The sequence below is a fragment of the Procambarus clarkii genome, chromosome 52 (assembly GCF_040958095.1).
Source record: "Procambarus clarkii isolate CNS0578487 chromosome 52, FALCON_Pclarkii_2.0, whole genome shotgun sequence".
Classification (NCBI taxonomy): Eukaryota; Metazoa; Arthropoda; class Malacostraca; order Decapoda; family Cambaridae; genus Procambarus; species Procambarus clarkii.
Window position 1 is genome coordinate 25,148,278 of NC_091201.1, and position 24,852 is coordinate 25,173,129.

The 24,852-nt window shown below is 46.2% G+C and overlaps 1 protein-coding gene across 1 annotated transcript; it reads right to left on the reverse strand.

Moving 5' to 3' along the window:
* Nucleotides 1-329: 329 nt before the first annotated feature.
* LOC123763502 (uncharacterized) lies at nucleotides 330-23,187 on the reverse strand. The gene is made up of 3 exons (XM_069304464.1): nucleotides 23,095-23,187; nucleotides 1,147-1,768; nucleotides 330-1,054 (listed from the first exon to the last, which is right to left on the reverse strand). The coding sequence occupies exons 1-3, from the start codon at nucleotides 23,185-23,187 to the stop codon at nucleotides 330-332; spliced, it is 1,440 nt and encodes a 479-aa protein (XP_069160565.1).
* Nucleotides 23,188-24,852: the final 1,665 nt, after the last annotated feature.

The window sequence follows — 24,852 nt, forward strand, 5'->3', positions numbered from 1 at the left end:
TCTGCACCTGCTTCAACTTCGTGGACAAGCAAAAGATGAGAATCACAAAACAAAGCGTCGTTATTCAGCTATCAACAGTCTTAATGACAGCCGTGGCACTCTTAAGAATATAACACCATCACTGACTAACAAACTCTCCTCCCACAGGACTAACTCTCCTCCCACAGGACTAGCAAACTCACCTCCCACAGGACTAGCAAACTCTCCTCCCACAGGACTAACTCTCCTCCCACAGGACTAGCAAACTCACCTCCCACAGGACTAGCAAACTCTCCTCCCACAGGACTAACTCTCCTCCCACAGGACTAGCAAACTCTCCTCCCACAGGACTAACTCTCCTCCCACTGGACTAACAAACTCTCCTCCCACAGGACTAGCAAACTCTCCTCCCACAGGACTAACTCTCCTCCCACTGGACTAACAAACTCTCCTCCCACAGGACTAGCTAACTCTCCTCCCACAGGACTAGCAAACTCTCCTCCCACAGGACTAGCAAACTCTCCTCCCACAGGACTAGCAAACTCTCCTCCCACAGGACTAGCAAACTCTCCTCCCACAGGACTAGCAAACTCTTCTCCCACAGGACTAGCAAACTCTCCTCCCACAGGACTAGCAAACTCTCCTCCCACAGGACTAGCAAACTCTCCTCCCACAGGACTAGCAAACTCTCCTCCCACAGGACTAGCAAACTCTCCTCCCACAGGACTAGCAAACTCTCCTCCCACAGGACTAGCAAACTCTCCTCCCACAGGACTAGCAAACTCTCCTCCCACAGGACTAGCAAACTCTCCTCCCACAGGACTAGCAAACTCTCCTCCCACAGGACTAGCAAACTCTCCTCCCACAGGACTAGCAAACTCTCCTCCCACAGGACTAGCAAACTCTCCTCCCACAGGACTAGCAAACTCTCCTCCCACAGGACTAGCAAACTCTCCTCCCACAGGACTAGCAAACTCTCCTCCCACAGGACTAGCAAACTCTCCTCCCACAGGACTAGCAAACTCTCCTCCCACAGGACTAGCAAACTCTCCTCCCACAGGACTAGCAAACTCTCCTCCCACAGGACTAGCAAACTCTCCTCCCACAGGACTAGCAAACTCTCCTCCCACAGGACTAGCAAACTCTCCTCCCACAGGACTAGCAAACTCTCCTCGACAGGACTAGCAAACTCTCCTCCCACAGGACTAGCAAACTCTCCTCCCACAGGACTAGCAAACTCTCCTCCCACAGGACTAGCAAACTCTCCTCCCACAGGACTAGCAAACTCTCCTCCCACAGGACTAGCAAACTCTCCTCCCACAGGACTAGCAAACTCTCCTCCCACAGGACTAGCAAACTCTCCTCCCACAGGACTAGCAAACTCTCCTCCCACAGGACTAGCAAACTCTCCTCCCACAGGACTAGCAAACTCTCCTCCCACAGGACTAGCAAACTCTCCTCCCACAGGACTAGCAAACTCTCCTCCCACAGGACTAGCAAACTCTCCTCCCACAGGACTAGCAAACTCTCCTCCCACAGGACTAGCAAACTCTCCTCCCACAGGACTAGCAAACTCTCCTCCCACAGGACTAGCAAACTCTCCTCCCACAGGACTAGCAAACTCTCCTCCCACAGGACTAGCAAACTCTCCTCCCACAGGACTAGCAAACTCTCCTCCCACAGGACTAGCAAACTCTCCTCCCACAAGACTAGCAAACTCTCCTCCCACAGGACTAGCAAACTCTCCTCCCACAGGACTAGCAAACTCTCCTCCCACAGGACTAGCAAACTGTCCTCCCACAGGACTAACTCTCCTCCCACAGGACTAACAAACTCTCCTCCCTCAGGACTAACTCTCCTCCCTCAGGACTAACTCTCCTCCCTCAGGACTAACTCTCCTCCCACAGGACTAGCAAACTCAGTCTTGTTTCTTTGTTCATATGTTCATATGCACCATCGCAAATAATCCATCAGACATGTCTGCAAAGATAATTAAAATATCAAACGAGATTATGAACATTCGTGAACACAATCATCTCACACGAATAATCAACCTTCCTTTGAACTAAATAAACAATCACAATATTGTTTAACATGCTCACAATCATTCAAGCAAGACTCGAGCTTTACATCATTTGTTTAATGGCAATTTCTAAATCAAAATAAGTATTTGTGAGTCTGATCTAAGCTGCTTAAAATGACTGTGTGTGTCAGCTTTTCACGTAGAGGAATTTAGCAAGCAAGAGGCGAGGCCGCAAGCAAGAGGCGAGGCAGCAAGCAAGAGGCGAGGCAGCAAGCAAGAGGCGAGGCAGCAAGCAAGAGGCGAGGCAGCAAGCAAGAGACGAGCAAGCAAGCAAAAGGCGAGGCAGCAAGCAAGAGGCGAGGCAGCAATTAAGAGGCGAGGCAGCAAGCAAGAGGCGAGGCAGCAAGCAAGAGGCGAGGCAGCAAGCAAGAGGCGAGGCAGCAAGCAAGAGGCGAGGCAGCAAGCAAGAGGCGAGGCAGCAAGCAAGAGGCGAGGCAGCAAGCAAGAGGCGAGGCAGCAAGCAAGAGGCGAGGCAGCAAGCAAGAGGCGAGGCAGCAAGCAAGAGGCGAGGCAGCAAGCAAGAGGCGAGGCAGCAAGCAAGAGGCGAGGCAGCAAGCAAGAGGCGAGGCAGCAAGCAAGAGGCGAGGCAGCAAGCAAGAGGCGAGGCAGCAAGCAAGAGGCGAGGCAGCAAGCAAGAGGCGAGGCAGCAAGCAAGAGGCGAGGCAGCAAGCAAGAGGCGAGGCAGCAAGCAAGAGGCGAGGCAGCAAGCAAGAGGCGAGGCAGCAAGCAAGAGGCGAGGCAGCAAGCAAGAGGCGAGGCAGCAAGAAAGAGGCGAGGCAGCAAGAAAGAGGCGAGGCAGCGTTGAAACAGAAAGGGTGCACTCAAGGGAGAAAAATCATCAAGTTAATCTTTGCATTCATTATTGTTTGTTTTCTCAAGACTCCGAAGAATAGGTACACAATCAACACTATGAACGAATGGCATGAGAACGAACAATACAGATGATATACAACCTCCCCTCCCCCCCCCCTCCTGCCCTAGGTCACAACTACAACCCTCCCCCCCCCCCACACACACCACTACAACAGCTACATCATGCAACCCTCCACAACAATCAATACTAGATGAATAAATCAAATACCTCCTTGTACACTTGAACGAACCGACATTCAAAGCCTGAAAACAATGACGTAAAAAGGATCCTTTCGTACATGACCTGGCAAAGGCTGTCTTTAGAGCATTCACAGAAAGTCTTAATAGGGACTATATGAACAGTGCAGTTTGAATCGTTTGAATCGGTTCACCTGGCCATGGCTTGCTCCTAAACACACTCGGCTGGTGGGATTGTGTTAAAGAGGTATTAGCTAGTTACTCTTGCACTGAGGACTTTCAACCAAATCGGACGTCAAACCAGAGCTGAAACCAGATTTCCGAATTCCGAATCTCCGAATTTCCGAATTTCCGAATCTCTCTGAATCTCTCAAAAATTCCGAATTTCCGAATCTCTCTGAATTCAAAATTCAGAATCTCTCAACCACAATGATGTCTTCAGATCCATATGCAGGCGATGAGTCACAATAACGTGGCTAAAGTATGTTGACCAGACCACACACTAGAAGGTGAAGGGACGACGACGACGTTTCGGTCCGTCCTGGACACAATCGACTTGAGAATGGTCCAGGACGGACCGAAACGTCGTCGTCCCTTCACCTTCTAGTGTGTGATCTGGTCAACATGCCTTCAGATCGCAACATGAAGGCTAGACTAGATCCTTTGGGTTTTCTTCCTATTGGGGAGTGTTGTACATGCTACTATGGCGGTATGTCCACTCACAGGATGAGTGGCGCAGTCCAATAAACTCGCCCCTGGGGGCAAAAATTAAAAAAAATTAATTTAGATCCTTTAAACCCCTCCCTCTAGGTTCCAATCGCTACAGATGTCTATTAAAAAAAAAGAGATCGCCCAATCAACCATATTCTCAAAGTCACACGATCTCCGAATCCTCCCAGTCGGTGAATCTACAAGATCCATTAATCCAGGTATGCCGGCTAAGGCTACATGAGGCATTATAAATCACCAAAGATTTCTCTCTCTGGGCGCTCCATACCTCCGATGGCGCGACGATAAGGCCACAGCTTACCTCCTGTAAATCAACATTTATCATCACACGTGGCTATCATCACACGTGGCTATCATCACACGTGGCTATCATCACACGTGGCTATCATCACACGTGGCTATCATCACACGTGGCTATCATCACACGTGGCTATCATCACACGTGGCTATCATCACACGTGGCTATCATCACACGTGGCTATCATCACACGTGGCCAAATCATGTCTGTGATTCCCATGGGTTTGGGAGGAAAGTAGGGGGATGTGGGAGAGGTGGGTTATGGGATAGGTTAGGCGGGATGGGGAATAGTGAGGATGGAGAAGGAATCATGTACGAGGTACAGGATAGTGGGGGGTGTGAAGGAACAGGTAGGGAAGAAGGATGGAAGGGTCTAGTTAGCTGTTTCTTGTTGTTGTCACGCGTCAAAGTGAGTGAGTGAGTGAGTGAGTGAGTGAGTGAGTGAGTGAGTGAGTGAGTGAGTGAGTGAGTGAGTGAGTGAGTGAGAGAGAGAGAGAAAAAAAGATATTTCATTCTGAAATAATATTCCTATTTCGTTTTTGCTGCTTTTAAATGCATTTCTAATCAGTTCATTTCTTGTAATTTCTTCTCTCCCACTCTTTTCCCACTGTCTTTTGAACTAAGACGACCCCCCCCACCATCCCCTCCCCAAACACGGTTCACAGGGCAGACATTAAGGTTCTTGGTGAAACTGCTTGATCTCTCATTCCTCCTTACTATCCTCATCAGTCTCACCTTCCCCCAATCCCCCTCCCCTTCCCCATCTCTAATCACCCTAACTACCCCTTACCTTTCCCAGTCTCACACGTTAGCTAGCAAGGAGGAACTCACGCACCGGATAAAGGCGATTATCGATCTTATCGCCATAAATAATTAACGATAAATAACAATTTCCCGGTCACGCATCCCCCCCCCCTAGGGATTGACGATTGGAGTCTGTCCTCGTAGCGTTGATTGGAATCTGGCTTCATGTCGTTGATCAGAATCTCTCTCTCTCTTCATGTGGTTGATTGGTATCTGCTTTTGTATCGTTGACCGGAGTTTGTCCTAATTTTTTACTTCTTCATTCTTCCAATCAGAATATATATATAATCGATGATCAAATTTAATCGATTTTTTTTTCGTTTCTTGCGCATTAAGTTCACTGCGTTAGCTCTAAGAAAAGAATTAATGATCATTATCAGTTTAAGTGGATATTATATAAATGTGAAAATTAAGTATTCTTCGTTAATCTTCTTGAATTAATCTTTGTTAGCCTCGAATTGTTCTTTTAATTTTTGTCCTTTATACGAGTAATTTAACAATTTCATAATTATTTAATTAGCATGTAGACTTACGTTGTCTGAATAATTTTGTTTACGCATTTCGAGACACTAATCTCTTTTGACAGTGATAAAGATTTGCGAATCTTCATTTAGCTATAATATTTTCTTTTACATACGCTTATCATGTCAGCTTGTAGATATGTTGCTTAGCATTGTAAATGTGTGGCCACGTCTGTGGTAGAAAATAATAATAAAAAAATAAAAAGTTCCTTCCCTCTCTGAAGCACAAGGGTGTTTCTATGTTCATCAAATTCGTTTTAAAGATCATATTTCACCGCTCTGTTGATATTCTAGTTCCCAGATATATTTCTACGACTCTACTGGCCTCGGGTTTATTTGCTAAACTAGAGAGGTTTCAGTTCCTGAACCGATTATGTGCCTCTGTAATCCTTCACACCACCGGACATGGGATGGGTATGAGGTGCATAATAAAGAAATTTAATTGGGTTATGAGCTAACGAGACCAGCTAGTGTTTCTTACATAAAAAAAAAAACAGAGATCAGGCTCATATAAGGAGCCAACATGTTGAGTATTTATGGCACAGTGAACCTGCAAAACAATATTTAATTTCAGATTATTAATCTACTTGAGAATGGTCCAGGACGGACCGAAACGTCGTCGTACCTTCACCTTCTAGTGTGTGATCTGGTCAACATACTTCAGCCACGTTATTGTGACTCATCGCCTGCAACATTTAATTTCACTTTGGACGTATGTTCATAATGCATGTTATTCCCGTATATAAGAACTTAGGGTTATGTATACCTTTTCAATAGGAATACGGCCAATCAGATATAAAGAACCTGACATGCTGCGACAGCAGCCAATAGGAAAAGGAGACATAACTCATCAAACGCCAATCAGAAACCAGGCATTAACCAAGGTTATTTTAACCGCCTACAACGCTCTTCAAAATGTAAGATCTGTCGACCCTTCTTTCTGTTTCACGGTTGGTGGCTTTCCAAGCTCGCATGCGATCCGATAATCAGAGCAGAAGTAGCTCGGACGAAACGCCTGATTTCTCTTCCGCAATTCGCGGCAGCAACAACATGTATACTTTTTATTTGCGTTATCAGAGACGAGGTCAGATGTGGGCTTAGATCGCTTACACGAGGGCCGCTCGGGCCGAGTCGGCCGAGCTGACAGCACGCTGGACTTGTGATCCTGTGGTTCTGGGTTCGATCCCAAGCGCCGGCGAGAAATAATAGGCAGAGTTTCTTTCACCCTATGCCCCTGTTACCTAGCAGTAAAATAGGTACCTGGGTGTTAGTCAGCTGTCACGGGCTGCTTCCTGGGGGTGGAGGTCTGGTCGAGGACCGGGCCGCGGGGACACTAAAGCCCCGAAATCATCTCAAGATAACCTCAAGGGCTGTGACGTGGGTATTAGAGTACCAGGTTACAACTCCACAAGGGCCGTGAAGAGGGTTCGATCCTCGTTACGGCCCTTGTGGATTTGTTCATTTGATGCATCACGCTATTGTGATTTCTGTGTGTAACCAGGTTACAACTTATAGGTTGAAGGAGCATTCTCGAGGGCTGGAGTAGAAAGTGCTAGGCTACTATTTGGCTATATAGTATTCGGAAAGGGTATATGGATATGTGGCTCATATATGGGAATGATCAGGGATACGAGAACAATTATCTGGGATATATAAGGTCATGTAACCATGCATTTAATTCTCTCCTTCTCTGTATGTATGTTATTAGTGTGTATATTTTCTCTGTTTTTTTATGGTACTGATATTTCAACCATTTCATTTGGGTCACTAATGATGATAATATATTCCATACAGCCAATTATCACACGACTTGATAATGGTCCGGGATGGACCGAAACGTCGTCGTCGTCGTCGTCTCCTTCATCTTCTGATGAGTGGTATGCTCATCATATCTTCAGTCATGTTTTTTTTTCGACTCATCATCTGCTTGAGGAGTCATTCTCTCTCTCTTGGAAGCTGCCTGACTGTCCATTACTTCCTCTATGCCACCAGCATCTTCCCAGTTCTTATCCTTCCTAATGCTCGATCCGCTATATTGCATTTTTGTTCCCGGTAGAAGAGCGACGGTCTCGCTTCCTGCAGGTCGGTGTTCAATTCCCGACCGTCCATATAATGTGGCTGAGCACCTTTGCTTACCAGTCCCATCCCAAATCCTGATTCCTTCCAAGTGCTGTAAAGTCGTAATGGCTTGGCGCTTTCCCCTCTGAACTTCCCTTCCACTGCCCCCCCCCCTCTCTCTCTCTCTCTTGGTTGTTACTTGTTTTAACAGCGCGCGCACACACACACACACACACACACACACACACACACACACACACACACACACACACACACACACACACACACACACACACAACTCTGACCTCGGGTTCAGGGGGTCAGGTAGCTTGAACTAATTGATGAACCATTTGGATCAACCACAGATCACAGACAGGCAAACAAGTGGTTGGTTACTCCTGTCTTCGATGTTGTGTGTCCGGGCGCTTGCTTACTACTAGTGCCTGTAGGACCGAGCTCTTAGCTCTTGGACCCCGCCTTTCAAGGTGTTAGTTGTTTAATGTAGACTTCTGGTCTATCTTTGTATCATAGCTGCTGCTTACCTGGTTACCTGGTTGATGGGGTTCTGGGAGTTGTTCTACTCCCCAAGCCCGGCCCGAGGCCAGGCTTGACTTGTGAGAGTTTGGTCCACTAGGCTGTTGCTTGGAGCGGCCCGCAGGCCCACATACCCACCACAGCCCGGTTGGTCCGGCACTCCTTGGAGGAATAAATCTAGTTTCCTCTTGAAAATGTCCACGGTTGTTCCGGCAATATTTCTTATGCTTGCTTATGTTTTTCTCTTGCGTACGAACGCATGCACGCGCTCACGCACACACACACAGGATGCAGCCCACAGCAGCTAACTCCCAGGTACCTTTTAACTGTCAAGTAAACAAAGGTATCGAGTGAAAGGAACTGTAACCACTTATTTCTGCGTCTGTCCGGAATCGAACCCGGGTCAGTCGACTCCCAGACGCTGTCCACTCGGCCACGTGTGCTGCTTTGTGCTAGCGCGTGTTAAAAACATAACACACCACTCGGGTGTTTTATTCCAGCCTAACTTCCAACACGTGCAACTATCCTTTTGCTATAAACACCCGCGTTGGGTCTAATGACATTACCAAGGCCTGAACCAAGTGAACGCATCACGCACCTTGGCATATATTTAACCGCAGTTCAACAGACGAGTTAACAGACCTCCACAAAACAAGAGGTTAGGAGCAGTAAACAGACCATTACGGCTCCCATGATTTATTGTGTAGTAAAAAAGAGCAGTAATGATTCGTAAGCCCCGTAAAAACCGCTCCTAGACGCACGCGAACCCAGGCCGGGCTTACGTACAACGCTTGCTTCCTTGGACTCATTATATAAAGGCGAGAGAATGGTCCAGGACGGACCGAAACGTCGTCGTCCCATCACCTTCTAGTATGTGGTCTGGTCGACCTGAGAATGGTCCAGGACGGACCGAAACGTCGTCGTCTCTTGAATTTCTAGTGTGTGGTCTGGTCAACATACTTCAGCCACGTTATTGTGACTCCTCGTCTGCTAGTTATACGAAGGTTATCTTGAGGTTATCTTGAGATGATTTCGGGGCTTTTAGTGTCCCCGCGGCCCGGTCTTCGACCAGGCCTCCACCCCCAGGAAGCAGCCCGTGACAGCTGACTAACACCCAGGTACCTATTTTACTGCTAGGTAACAGGGGCATAGGGTGAAAGAGAAACTGCCAATTATTTCTCGCCGGCGCCTGGGATCGAACCCAGGACCACAGGATCACAAGTCCCGCGTGCTGTCCGCTCGGCCGACCGGCTCCCTGTACGAGGACAAGGATCTGGGATAGGTCGACGGGAAGGAATGGTGCCCAACCACTGATTGATTGATTGATGAAGATTAAGCCACCCAAGAGGTAGCACGGGCACGAATAGCCCGTAAGTGGTAATTTTCAATTTTTTTGGAGTGAAGGTAATCTTTGGTCGTGAATTCGACCATTTGGACGGTCAGGGATTAAATGGTGACTTGCAAGAAGCGAGACCGTCGCTCTACCGTCCGGTCCAAGTGGTTGGGTCGTCAGACCAAGTCATGGATTCGTCAGCTCAGTATTCATAGGAGCATCGGACGAGTGAGCCTGGGTGCCGCCAGCCAAGACTGGACATTTGGGGGTCACAAGACTGGGGGGGGGGTCGTGTAGTCGCCAGACGAGGGGGGGGGGGAGGAAGGCCACGGGGTCATCAGACGAGGTCATGAAGGTCATTATAACTGCTGCTGCTGCTCCCTGAAGGAAACTGTGTTCTATTAATTCTATTAGTTCTATTAAAGACCACTAAGGGTGCTAAATCCTATCGTACCAAAGAAACCCCTCAATATTGTAATTTGTTCTCGCTATAATATTTCTCACCAGCTTGCTATTACTGTCAAGAATAATATAATTCTTTGTTTTAATATTTTCTGATTTTGGCTCCGCTGATAATATGGGTTCTTAAGGTATACATTGGGTCGAGGTAAACTTATGACATTCTCAAGGAGAGTCTCAAACAAGTTTTTCAAGAAAATCTATTTCGTTTGATCAAATCTAATGTTGAAATAAGATTTACATCCTTTTGAAAGGTTTGTTTTGTAAAATTTCTTTGAGAAATGAATGTGATGTTAAATGCTAAATAGTTAAATACTTCTTAATAGAATGCTCTTTATCTTTTCATGTTTTTTGTAACTATATTTTTTTTACTCCTTTCGATGCAGCTTTCGTATTGGGTGAATGGTGCTCCATCATCTTACTACCTCATGCAAATATGATATTTCTCATATACTGAACAATACGAATAGTTTCCAATTTTAAAATAAAAATTAAGAATATAACACCTCAATAATTGCATGCAGGGACGCCCCTCTCCATGAAAGAAATTAATATTGAACACCAAATGTACAGAAATAAAAAAAAATAAGAATTAATTAAATATACATCATTGTATTCAAAATTAATGTTGAGACTTTTATAAATCTTTCAATACGACGAGCGAGTGGGGCTTAGTGGTAATTAAAATTATGGCTTAGGAACACTACTTGACAACTGCACGACTGCGTCTCTTAAGAAAACATAATTAGTTCTTATTTACATAATTTCTCGTTACGGATTATATCTGCCTAGACGAGAGCTCTGAACAAATGTTACATAATTCTTACACGATTACTCACACACACACACAATTTTATATATATATATGTACACACACACAACACACAGATATATTTGTATACAAGAATACGAGAGATTACAAGCATTTGTAATTATAACTCACTATAAATACTCAACAGACTTATTCACTCTCCTCACCATGAGAGAGAGAGAGAGAGAGAGAGAGAGAGAGAGAGAGAGAGAGAGAGAGAGAGAGAGAGAGAGAGAGAGAGAGAGAGAGAGAGAGAGAGAGAGAGATGGAGAGAGAGATGGAGAGAGAGATGGAGAGAGAGATGGAGAGAGAGATGGAGAGAGAGAGAACGAAAGATCAGAACGTGAACAAGCCAACAATGACGTCACTATACGAATAGTGAATTCACTATACGAATTTTAGTGCCCAAAACGCCATACCCACTACGGTCGTTTGGATTCCCATTACCCTATCACTTGCCTTAACTTTGTATGCCTAGATTATTGACCCATCCCCTCACTTCCCCTCTACTCTTATTTCTTTCACGATTCACCTGACATAATTCTTGTGTGAATCTGACTTCCCAGTGCTGAATGATGTCCTCGAATCATGTAATTCCTCACTTGAGAATGAACCATGTAGGCTCGAAACGTTGTGTAAATTATAGTCTCATATATTAATACAGTTACTTTGTGTTCTTTTCATTAGCCTTGAACAAGTATAACATTCGTAGAACAATTCTTCTAATTCAACAAATATACAAGAGCACTAGTTAGAGGGATTGAAGCCCTAAACAAGACAGTAATCAGTACGCAATACGCAGTCTAACAATAATGCAGGAAAAATTAGATTAAAATTATCTGAGCGCTTTCATGATTCAAGACAATACCTATTGTATACCTTTAACATGTGTTAAATCACGAAATCGCTCGATTTGCGTGTGTTTTATTTTTCCTATGTAGATACCTACGCACATATAAACATGCTTTCTAATTTTCAACTTCAGGTTCAAAAGGCTCAGTCTAGATTTAGACGCTCTGGCGAAGCAACTTTGCATGGCTGTTTAATAGATTATTTATGAGCAATTAACGTAAAACTGTGAAAATTGCTAAGAGTTTACATGAAATTACCAGTTAGCAAGATATGTTTTTTTTTTCTTCTTCTGTGTCTTACTTGAAAGTGTGTGTGTGTGTGTGTGTGTGTGTGTTTACGCATTGAGGTGCGTATTAATATTACGCATGTTTTCTACTTAAACAGCAACTTTGCATGGCTGTTTAATAGATTATTTATGAGCAATTAGCAATTTTCACAGTTTTACGTTAAGAGTTTATATGAAATTACCAGTTAGCAAGATATGTTTTTTTTTTCTTCTTCTGTGTCTTACTTGAAAGTGTGTGTGTGTGTGTGTGTTTACGCATTGAGGTGCGTATGTGTGTTTACGCATTGAGGTGCGTATTAATATTACGCATGTTTTCTACTTACTGAACTACATACAGGCAACAGAAGGACTACACATCCCCATCTTGCCTCTCAAGACAGGTTCCTCTTACCTATCTTGAGGTTATCTTGAGATGATTTCGGGGCTTTAGTGTCCCCGCGGCCCGGTCCTTGACCAGGCCTACACCCCCCTGGAAGCAGCCCGTAACAGCTGACTAACTCCCAGGTACCTATTTTACTACTAGGTAACAGACATAGGTAACATATATCCAAACTTTTTCATCAATCTCTCTTGCTTCAAAGAGATGAAGAGAATACATTAAATTTTTATTTTTACTTACCAAATTTTTAGAGCTTGGGTTTATTCACTTTTATTGACTCGTTTTGATGATAATGTTTAGATTTCTGAGAGTCGAGAGATTCGTGTCCACTTACGATAGGTTTGCGTCGTGTAGTTTCACAACATGCGTCAGTGTTGCGTCGTGTAGTTTCACAACATGCGTCAGTGTTGCGTCGTGTAGTTTCACAACATGCGTCAGTGTTGCGTCGTGTAGTTTCACAACATGCGTCAGTGTTGCGTCGTGTAGTTTTACAACATGCGTCAGTGTTGCGTCGTGTAGTTTTACAACATGCGTCAGTGTTGCGTCATGAATTGTTTCAACACGTGTTGCTTCAGGAAGTGTTTTAACGCGTGTTGAGTCATAAAGGGTTTCAACACATGCAGGCGATGAGTCACAATAACGTGGCTGAAGTATGTTGACCAGACCACACACTAGAAATTGAAGGGACAACGACGTTTCGGTCCGTCCTGGACCATTCTCAAGTCAACACATGTCAGTATAGCTTTAAACCGAGCCCAGTGTAGGTACCCAACCACTTGGGCTGGACGGTAGAGCGACGGTCTCGCTTCATGCTGGTCGGCGTTCAATCCCCGACCGTCCACCGAGTGGTTGGGTACCATTCCTTCTTCCCCCTCCTCCCTCTGTCCCATCCCAAATCCTTATCCTGATCCCTTCCCAGTGCTACATATTCTTAATGGCTTGGCGCATTCCCCCTGATGCATGCACCAGTGTTGCGTTACTGTTGGTTCACAATATTTTGCAACAATGACAACACAACTATGCCATCACCACCGGGGCATAACTACCTGTGGGTAGTTATGCTGTGGGTAGTTATTGACCCACAGGTCAATAACCTGTGGGTCAATTGACCTGTGGGTCAATACCTGCGGGTCACTTCATTTCCGTAACTTGTATTAAAACGATTACTAAGAAAGAATGATACAAAATAAAGAAGATAAAGAAGATAAGACTTGGAAGAAGCAAATAAAGAAACAAAGGAAGCAGAATAAGGAGAAGAAAACAGAGAAAACATTGAGAAGAATGAACAAGAAAAATAGTTAAAACACGAAAGGGAATATTAAGATACAAAGGAAGAAGAAGTAGAGAAGTATTATTACCAAAAAAAACAGTAAGAAAAGCACACACAAAGAACCAAAAAGTGGACAATGAAAATGAGAATCATTAACAAAAATGAGTAACGAAAATAGATATTAAAATCCTGGAAACACAAACCGAAACTGTCTCTATTTTCCGCTTGTTACAACTTGTTATAAAGTCGTTACATCTTGGTTTAACGTGTTTATGACGTATTAGAACGTTGTTACAACTTGCTATATTGGTTGTTATAACTGGTTAGGAGGTGTTAAAACTTGTTCGAACGTTGTACCAACGTCGTAGTTTCGGTGTGTGTTTGGCGGGAATCAATAAACAAGGAAGCTGCCAAACGAGAATTAATATTTGCATAATATACAAAAAAAACAAGAGAATCAAGTAAACGAGGATTATACAACAAACGAACACAGTATAAAGCTGAAGAACAAGACAATAACTAGGAAATATGAGAAGAAAGAGTACATGAGGGAGCAGAAGAAAGGTATATACACGAATGAGGGAAATAAGACAGCAAAAAGAGCAAACTGAAATAATGTAGATGACAAGAAACACAGGAAAATCATTGTATCCGAAGTTGATAGTAAGAGAAAGGAAGAACAGTTGACAGCTTGTGAGGGCGCCACAGTTGACAGCTTGTCAAGGAGCCACAGTTGACAGCTTGTGAGGGAGCCACAGTTGACAGCTTGTCAAGGAGCCACAGTTGACAGCTTGTCAAGGAGCCACAGTTGACAGCTTGTGAGGGAGCCACGGTTGACAGCTTGTGAGGGAGCCACAGTTGACAGCTTGTGAGGGAGCCACAGTTGACAGCTTGTCAAGGAGCCACAGTTGACAGCTTGTGAGGGAGCCACAGTTGACAGCTTGTGAGGGAGCCACAGTTGACAGCTTGTGAGGGAGGCACAGTTGACAGCTTGTCAAGGAGCCACAGTTGACAGCTTGTGAGGGAGCCACAGTTGACAGCTTGTGAGGGAGCCACAGTTGACAGCTTGTGAGGGAGCCACAGTTGACAGCTTGTGAGGGAGCCACAGTTGACAGCTTGTGAGGGAGCCACAGTTGACAGCTTGTCAAGGAGCCACAGTTGACAGCTTGTCAAGGAGCCACAGTTGACAGCTTGTCAAGGAGCCACAGTTGACAGCTTGTGAGGGCGCCACAGTTGACAGCTTGTGAGGGCGCCACAGTTGACAGCTTGTCAAGGAGCCACAGTTGACAGCTTGTCAAGGAGCCACAGTTGACAGCTTGTCAAGGAGCCACAGTTGACAGCTTGTGAGGGAGCCACAGTTGACAGCTTGTGAGGGAGCCACAGTTGACAGCTTGTGAGGAAGCACAGTTGACAGCTTGTGAGGGAGCCACAGTTGACAGCTTGTGAGGGCGCCACAGTTGACAGCTTGTGAGGGCGCCACAGTTGACAGCTTGTGAGGGCGCCACAGTTGACAGCTTGTGAGGGCGCCACAGTTGACAGCTCGTGAGGGAGCCACAGTTGACAGCTTGTCAAGGAGCCACGGTTGACAGCTTGTGAGGGCGCCACAGTTGACAGCTTGTGAGGGCGCCACAGTTGACAGCTTGTGAGGGCGCCATAGTTGACAGCTTGTCAAGGAGCTACAGTTGACAGCTTGTGAGGGCGCCATAGTTGACAGCTTGTCAAGGAGCTACAGTTGACAGCTTGTGAGGGCGCCACAGTTGACAGCTTGTCAAGGAGCCACAGTTGACAGCTTGTGAGGGCGCCACAGTTGACAGCTTGTGAGGGCGCCACAGTTGACAGCTTGTGAGGGCGCCACAGTTGACAGCTTGTGAGGGCGCCACAGTTGACAGCTTGCCAGGGAGTGAAGAGGCCCAGACGCACGCAGGCTAGCTGTCATAATGACAGACAACGACACGTGAGCCTCTCGGTATATTAACGAATTGGTGACACTCTTCGAGCGAGATGGCTAAATCGGCGCGTGTCTGATCTCCGGCAGGTAATTACGGGCGCTTGATTACCCCCCGAACAATGGTTGGGAACCATTGTTTGCGGGGTCGGGTTAGTAGTCTCTGCTCAGTGTGCGTGATGGTCGCTTCCCCGGAGGTGACCTCTAGCAAAGCTGCCACAAGCGGAGGGATATCTTGAGGTTATCTTGAGATGATTTCGGGGCTTTTTTTTTGTAGTGTCCCCGCGGCCCGGTCCTCGACCAGGCCTCCACCCCCAGGAAGCAGCCCGTGACAGCTGACTAACTCCCAGGTACCTATTTACTGCTAGGTAACAGGGGCATTCAGGGTGAAAGAAACTTTGCCCATTTGTTTCTGCCTCGTGCGGGAATCGAACCCGCGCCACAGAATTACGAGTCCTGCGCGCTATCCACCAGGCTACGAGGCCCCAGATTCTGACGTTTCTATGACAGTCGATAGCTACGAGAGAGCTCTTCAATTTGGACATCATATACGAGTCATTTAGATCGACTTTTGGAAGAAAAGTTTGATCGCAATTGGCGATTCGAATGTAAACAACTAACTGCGGGTGTTTGGCGCTCGTTCGAATTACAGAATTCAATCGGCTTCGGAGCTCGTTCGGAACGCAAGGGACAATCGAATTCCTCAAGACGTCTAATGACGGAACGAATCCCATGACAATGACTCTCCGCACTCCTAATGTTCGTATACCCGCCTGCAGGGGTGCACACACCTGTCTTGCTTTATTGCAGTCTCCGTGGTGTAGTGGTAAGACACTCGCCTGGCGTTCCGCGAGCGCTATGTCATGGGTTCGTATCCTGGCCGGGGAGGATTTACTGGGCGCAATTCCTTAACTGTAGCCTCTGTTTAACACAACAGTAAAATGTGTACTTGGATGAAAAAACGATTCTTCGCGGCAGGGGATCGTATTCCAGGGACCATAGGATTAAGGACTTGCCCGAAACGCTACGCGTACTAGTGGCTGTACAAGAATGTAACAACTCTTGTATATATCTCAAAAAAAAAAAAAAAAAAATTATTCCAAGCTCATTACGCCAGCCGACAACATGATAGAATCCTCTCGTGTCATAGCCATCTCGACTAAAGGGCGATTTTAATTCCAAATTTATGTTTTTCTTGTCACCCATTCACAGTCCAGGCTCCTGGTTGTCCCCAGTGGCGCGGACTTAAATTGTTTCATGCAGAGTTTTATTATATATAATTATATATATTATATATATTAAATAGGGAGTGCCATCTCTGGCTGGAAGAAAGGGACACTTTTAGCCTCGGAGGAAACCACACATAACGCATTAGAAGGAATGTTTAGGTCCCCTCCAATACAATTTCTTTGTGCTTTTCTCCTATTTAATATTTATTTAAGATGTTTAAGATATTTAAACGTTACAAGATGTTCATTAATAATACAATTAGTGCTTAAAGGTTATGGATCTCTTGAAGCTCCTCCGCTTCCGGATAGGAAGCGAGGATGCAGCAAGCGTTTCCCCTCTGGATCGCCACACTGAGGCGCTGAAACAAAAAACTGACAGCTCTTGGGTCTCTGGTGACGTCAATGAGCCTGGAGCCCAATTCCTTGAGGAATCCCAAGGCACTCCAGGGATCATGCGTCTCAGACACTATGGGAACACAGGTGTATTGACCTTCCTATCGCCTGAAAAAACATGGATTAAAAAAAAATAATATTATATATATATATATATATATATATATATATATATATATATATATATATATATATATATATATATATGCGAACAAGCCTGAATGGTCCCCAGGACAATATGCAACTGAGGTTATATATATAGTTATATATATATATATATATATATATATATATATATATATATATATATATATATATATATGTAATAATTTTCTGCATAGTTAGAACTATGTACTTTCGTTTTGTTGGCAACTGTGTGTACTCTAAAGTGCGTTGGTGAAGCACTTAGAAAGGGGCGTGGGTGAAGCACTTAAGAGAAAAGTGTGTGTAACGAACACATGAAGCTCAGAAAGCTCTCTTCGAGAAAAGTCTGAACTTCTTCAGTTGAGAATTCTGTATACATTAATTATCAGCCTCCCCCCCCCCCCCCCAGTGCATGACGGGGAGCTGGGGGGTGAAGGGGGAGCTGGGGAGGGGTGAAGGGGGAGCTGGGGGTGGAGACTCGGTCTTGCACTGTCAGAATAGATGAACTTTTGACCCACGTTCAAGGTTGGCTTTATTAATCCGCTTGCGTCGCCTATCCTCAAACTGCCCCCTATTCTCAGCGTCTACATAGTAAGGAAAAAATTACTATCTAAACATAAGGATGAGTTGATATAATTGTCAACAGAACCAAAAACTAACCTAACCTAACCTACCCTAGGCCGCCTTATACAATATAAATGTATGAGAAAATTCTGTTTTTGAACATCATCAGCCCAAGGGTGTGTTGGCGTACGATAATTCAGGCCGATAATCGCGCTAATGAACGTTCTGCAGCCATGTTCATTCAGTATGTTGAACGTTGAACAGTGTTTCGTTCCACGTTCTTAACGTGCGATAATCACCTTTCGTTTCGTCTGCTGAACGCGACAGAACAATGGTTTCAATCCACCTGTTGAACGTACAAGCACGAAGTTCAGCCTCACCTATTGAACTGGAGGCGCCATCGTCATTTCCTGATGAACGCCAGGCTGCGAGCAGCCGCGTCTAACAGCCTGGTTGTTCAGTCCAGCAACCAGGAGGCCTGGTCGACGACCGGGCCGCGGGGACGCTAAGCCCCGGAAGCACCTCAAGGTAACCTCAAGGTAACAGACGGAAGCTCTGTCATTTCACACCTTTCCTTCTCATCACCACAACTAAGAAATTTATGCTCTCTTAATCGAAACAAAAATTGCATGTAATTTCAAAACAAAAAAAGTGCAATTATTTTTTCCTATATTTTCAGACCACTCCACTAGAAGGCCCCAGCAAACACACCGCAAGGTTACTGGACGCGGTGGTGTATCACACAGCTGCTCCCAACAGCACAAGGCCACCGCCAGCAGCAGCAGCAGTAGCAGCAGCAGCGCCTGTAGCAGCAGCAGCAGCAGCGCCTGTAGCAGCAGTAGCAGCAGGGCCTGCAGCAGCAGCAGTAGCAGAGCCTGTAGCAGCAGTAGCAGCAGCAGCGCCTGTAGCAGCAGCAGTAGCAGCGCCTGCAGCAGCGCCAGCAGCAGGAAGGACAAGCCTGTAGCGAGGTGTCAGAGGAGCGTGTGGTCAGAACCATTACAACGCCCACCAGGTATTGAGATAATTGATCGTGTCCCAGAACTCAGAGTGTCACCGGAAACGTGTAATTGATCCCTTGTAAGGAGGCCGGGGGGGGGGGGGGACGGAGGGAGAGGGGGTTGTATCCCCCCCCCCCATCTCCCTTCCCGCCCAATACCTGCACCCTTTCCCTCTTCTCCATTCCCCAACCCCCACTACCTCAATCCCCTCCCTTACCACCTCTCCATCCCTCTCGCGACAGTTTCTCTCACAGCAATACCGCACTCTTGTTGTTTTAGATTCAGCTACTTAGAACAAAAGTTCCAAAGTATCACGGGCTATGGTGAGCCCGTAGTGGACTTACCTGGCACAGGAGCGGGGGCTGTAACTCCGGGGGTATCGCACTCTGTTGTTGTTGTTGTTAAAGATTTAGCTACTCAGGACGAAATGTCCATGTAGCACGGGCTATGGTGAGCCCGTAAACAGTATGTATCGCTCTCTCTCCGAGCTCAATAAATACCCTCTGGTTGTGAAGGGTAAGATGAGCGGTGGAACTCATGGAACACGCGGTTGTATGAGTTCCAAAATCCTCAGATTAGGCAATATTGTAATTAATTTTGTCAATAAAGATGTTAATAATAATAAGTTAGAAGGGGCGAAGTTTCAGACGTGGCGACGGTGACACCGTTGAAGTGTGTGACGTGACATGACAGTGGGATGGTGTCATGACCGGGGTGACGTCGTGGTGACGCAGCAGAGCTGGATGGATAAGGAGAGGCTGGAAGGACGGATGATAAATGTAATGGGTTATCTTCTTGAGGTTATCTTGAGATGATTTCGGGGCTTTATATAGTGTCCCCGCGGCCCGGTCCTCGACCAGGCCTCCACCCCCAGGAAGAAGCCCGTGACAGCTGACTAACACCCAGGTACCTATTTTACTGCTAGGTAACAGGGGCATAGGGTGAAAGAAACTCTGCCCAATGTTTCTCGCCGGCGCCTGGGATCGAACCCAGGACCACAGGATCACAAGCCCAGCGTGCTGTCCGCTCGGCCGACCGGCTCGGGTAAGCCCAGCAGACACAGTGCTGCACCTGCTGGTGATGAGTATCTTGGCTGAAATAATGGTGCTGACGTTCTCTCTTTCTGTTCATATTAATTTCCTAGCCCCCAGCACCTGTCCCCCACCGCCCCATCCCCCCTTTTCACCCGCGGCACGAGGACCATTCAGGCTGTTTCACATATCTCTAGCACTACACCACAGTGCTGATTTCCCCTCCGCCATCCCCAACCTTCCACCCCCAACCCTCCACCATCTCATTTTCCTTCCCTTTAAATAGGAAAACAGAATTTTCTTAACTGCAATAAAAACATTTTATACTGTTCTTCCAGAAAAGCAAATGGTGGTGAACGAAAAGCGGACTGACATAACTAGGCAGACACTGAACAGGGTATGAACAGAGTCATATAAAGAGGTGATTTGGTGCTGGAGGAATGCAACAAGAAATATTGCCGGAACAACCGAGGACAACTTCAAGACAAAACTAGATCATTTTCTCCAAGGAGTGCCGGACCATCCGGGCTGAGGTGGATATGTGGGCCTGCGGGCCGCTCCAAGCACCAGCCTGGTGGACCATCCGGGCTGAGGTGGATATGTGGGCCTGCGGGCCGCTCCAAGCACCAGCCTGGTGGACCAAACTCTCACAAGTTAAGCCTGGCCTCGGGCCGGGCTTGAGGAGTAGAAGAACTCCCAGAACCCCATCAACCAGGTAAGTGGGGGTTCCACAAGCCTCTGTCCCGGGACCTCTACTGTTCCTAATGTACGTGAATGACTTTAACCCGAGGGAGCGAGCTTGTTCTCGCTAATCTTTGCAGGATACACAAAGCTGACTAGGTATATCTATTGTCTTCGACTGTCTATATGTAAAAGCAGATGACTGCAGAAAAGTACAGGTAAATCTTGACAACAACAGGAGTGTCTGAACAGAAATGTTTGCTAGAATTCAATTCCAACAAATGTAATGTAATGAAGCTGGGAAAGAGAGAGAGAGAGAGAGAGAGAGAGAGAGAGAGAGAGAGAGAGAGAGAGAGAGAGAGAGAGAGAGAGAGAGAGAGAGAGAGAGAGAGAGAGAAAGGTAGCTATATAACCTATCGATATGGTGTAGATACTTATATTAAGGTATCTACACCATAAGAGAAAGGCATCTACAGGAATCGGAAAGATTTGGCCATAATTTGAACACTAACAACAGATTCAAACACATACGAACACCGGCAGCATACAGGACGCTGACAAGCTTTACATCATCATTCAGAAAACCTAAGTCAGGATTCAGGTGATGAGTCACAATAACGTGGCTAAAGTAAGTTGACCAGACCACACACTAGAAGGTGCAGGGACGACGACGTTTCGATCCGTCCTGGACCATTCTCAAGTCGATGAGAATGAGAATGGTCCAGGACGGACCGAAACGTCGTCGTTCCTTCACCTTCTAGTGTGTGGTCTGGTCAACTAAGTCAGGATTCTTTCAAAGCAATCTTCACAGCGTGTATTACATCACTAAGGATATATGCAGCACCGGGATTTAATCTGCTTCTTGTGAAGCATAAAAACCAAGTCGGAACATGTCCCGAGGTTTGCAACAGATTAGTACCAGAGCTAAGTGACAAGAAACTGAGGGGAGATATGAGCTTAAGATACAAGATACTGAAATAGACAAATTAGGCACAGGACAATCTCGTTAAATTTGAGAAGTAGGAAAAAAATATATAAGTAGAAGCTGGAAATGCAAATGAGTCGAAGAAATGAAAGGAAATATTAGTAACCTGTACGGGTTAAGTCAACAAGTGGAATGCACTGAAAGACCAAGTTGTGGAAGCCACCTCCATCCACAACTTTAAGGCCAGATTCGACAAATAACTCGAACGTCAGAATAGTTCAATTACAACGTAACAGAGGTAGTATATGCGAGCCATAAACACCTATATAATCTTCACTTTCCCGTGGTCACTAATAGGTAAGTACAAATAGGTAAGTTCTGTACCTCCCTAATCCCCCCAATCCTCCCCCCCCTCATCTACACATCTCTTCACCTCCCTCATAATCTCTGCCCCCTCGAGTGCTAATCATTAAACCAGTCTTCGGCCTTTCCATCAATCTGCTAATCTACTTCGTGTCTTGTGTCGTGTTAAATGCTCCTAATTACTGTGTTAATATCATCAAGGGACTCGCAGGAAGCCATTTAAATTACGAAATTATGATGACGGTAATTTTAGAGGAATTATAAATCACTCTACCATGTCTTGCTTCCACTCGTACGGTCAAATTCGTGCTCTATAACGAACGCCTTTGCACGCATTTACGCACGCACGCACGCACGCAATGTTACATCTTTCAAGGGGGAGGATTCTAGTTCAGCGGTTTTCTCCCGTTCAGAACACAAACTGTTTCCAAGTTGAGGAAAATTCCTTCTGGAGGCTGTCTAACATCCCAGATTCTATCACAGTGGAGCCAGACTAACATTCTTCCCCACTCTCTCAAGACAAAAATATTCTCCTTAAATACCAGACCACACATTAGAATGTGAAGGGACGACGACGTTTCGGTCCGTCCTGGACCATTCTCAAGTCGATTGTGAGAGATTCTCCTTACTTAGGGGAGGTAGAAATAGCCTAAGCTACTCTATCCCTTTGAGATGTATTTATTGCTTATCTCAATAAACATACTTGAACTTGAACTCCTTACTTGTGGTGGACTATTCTGCCTCTCCAAAATTCTGGAGTACATCTGAGGACGCCTTCTGAATACATCTCTCACTCCTTCTCTTAAATAACTTCTTTAAGACCCCTCACCCCGTGAGGGAGTCGATCGGCCGAGCGGACAGCACGCTGGGCTTGTGATCCTGTGGTCCTGGGTTCGATCCCAGGCGCCGGCGAGAAACAATGGGCAGAGTTTCTTTCACCCTATGCCCCTGTTACCTAGCAGTAAAATAGGTACCTGGGTGTTAGTCAGCTGTCACGGGCTGCTTCCTGGGGGTGGAGGCCTGGTCGAGGACCGGGCCGCGGGGACACTAAAAAGCCCCGAAATCATCTCAAGATAACCCCTTCCCCATCTATTGTCTTTCATATTACACCTTTCTCGTGTCCTTTGTATCCTTCACGGGGACCCAGCTATAGTCTCGTGCCACTGCTCATCTGGTCCATGTACTTCAAGACATGTTGTAATTATTCTGCTTTCTTCAGTGATTCTTTGATATTTAATAGTCTGATAATACCCTCATCCAGGCTATTTCCTGGATGAGGCTATTTCCTCATCCATTTTTATCCAGTCGCCTCACTGCTCGAATTGATTCAAATTCGGAAACGTGATATATCGTCCTGCTACATGTCGTTTTGTACCGTGATGTCGTTCTTCGACTTGTCGTCGTCCTCCTCCGGCTTCTTGTCGACGTCCGACATGTCATCCTCATACATGATGTCATCCTCACACATGATGTCATCTACACTTTTATCAATGTCATATTCTCTCCTTCACCTTGCTGCTTTTCTCTCTCATTTTTACTTCTCTCCGTTTTTGCTGTTTCTTGCATCATTCTTTCATTTGTTTTATTTCCAGTTTTTCTCTCGTCTTCGCAAATATTTTACGTTGTCTTGCGTTTTTAGTTTCCTATTTGTCTCTTTTCTTCCTTTCTTCCTTCCACGGTATTACACTTCCTTTATAATTATTACACGTAAATTTGTTGTATTATTAATATCTGGTTTATCTTGCATTTAATAGTCATAGAAAATATATAAAACAATTTCTCTTCGTCTCCCAATTTGATTGCTGGTATTAACAGGAACCAGACCTGACCAGGCCTGGTCTGACCCGGTCTGGCCTGACCTGACCTGGCCTGACCCGGCCTGGCCTGACCTGACCTGACGTGGTCAATCATGACCTGATCTGCCTCCAGCGATATCAACTAACACCTGGTTGATACCTGGTTGATGGGGTTCTGGGAGTTCTTCTACTTCCCAAGCCCAGCCCGAGGCCAGGCTTGACTTGTGAGAGTTTGGTCCACTAGGCTGTTGCTTGGCGGGACCCGCAGGTTCAAGAGAAGTTCTTGACGCACCTGGAGGGGCAGCAGTGGGTAATTATGTAGAGAGAATGCCTTCGGGTGAGTAGAGAGCTAACTGGCCAAGCGTGTGTTAATTGACAACCCTATCACACCCAGGAATAAAAGGTCTCGACATTTGACTGCGAGCAGACGCGTCCGACAACTTGGCTGACCAGTCCAGCAACGAGGAGGCCTGGTCGAGAACCGGACCGCGGGGACTTTGAGCCCCGAAATCATCGCAAGGTAAGGAGGGCATGGCTGGAACTATAGCTACAGCACTTCCCCCTAGACTGCCAGAGTGTAATTTATGCCCCCTTGACCGCAGGGCGATTGACAGCGGTCAGGGACCACAGATCAGGGAGCTGGTCAGCGGTCAGCGGCTGAGGACCTCCTGTGGTTCCAGTAGCCAGGCGGTCAAAGGTCACAGCAGGGATGACTAACCTACCCAACCTGCCGCAGACAGGTTGGGTAGGAGAGACTATCCCTTTGTTGTTGTTCGTCGACTCGACTCGATATCTTGATAGTCGGTTGGAGTCGGTGATATCCTTGTTCCTGTCCTATCCAGTGCTGTAATGTCACTTCATGGATCGGATATCAGGTTTGGGCAGTGGGAGTATATATATACCATTTAAAGCATTCATGGTCCTGGATTAGCTCTGGCAAGACGGCAGATTGCAAGACTGGAAGGTATATATATATATTTAAATTTATCTGGATATTTGTGAAGTATACATTATCCAGCGGAGTCGGTACCTTACCTTGAGGTTACCTTGAGGTGATTCCGGGGCTTAGTGTCCCCGCGGCCCGGTCGTCGACCAGGCCTCCTGGTTGGGTACAAAGATGTTATTTCACGAGTGCCAGCTTGAAGTGATGTTGAAGAAACAGTGACACCTGTTGCCGCGACTAGCAATATCAGACACTTCATTAGCCCCACACATCACAAAGCCCAACAGCACCACACCACACCTCACGCCCCCCAGCACCACACCACACCTCACGCCCCCCAGCACCACACCACACCTCACGCCCCCCAGCACCACACCACATCTCACGCCCCCCA

What these genes read in the sequence shown, in the direction of transcription:
- LOC123763502 (XM_069304464.1), bottom strand. Translation starts at nt 23,187, where the DNA reads ATGTGTGAGGATGACATCATGTATGAGGATGACATGTCGGACGTCGAC. An exon ending in AGTCGAAGAACGACATCACG is followed by an intron (nt 1,769 to 23,094) that starts GTACAAAACGAC and finishes GTGGGAGGACAG; the next exon opens with TTTGCTAGTCCTGTGGGAGG. An exon ending in TGCTAGTCCTGTCGAGGAGA is followed by an intron (nt 1,055 to 1,146) that starts GTTTGCTAGTCC and finishes GTCCTGTGGGAG; the next exon opens with GAGAGTTTGCTAGTCCTGTG.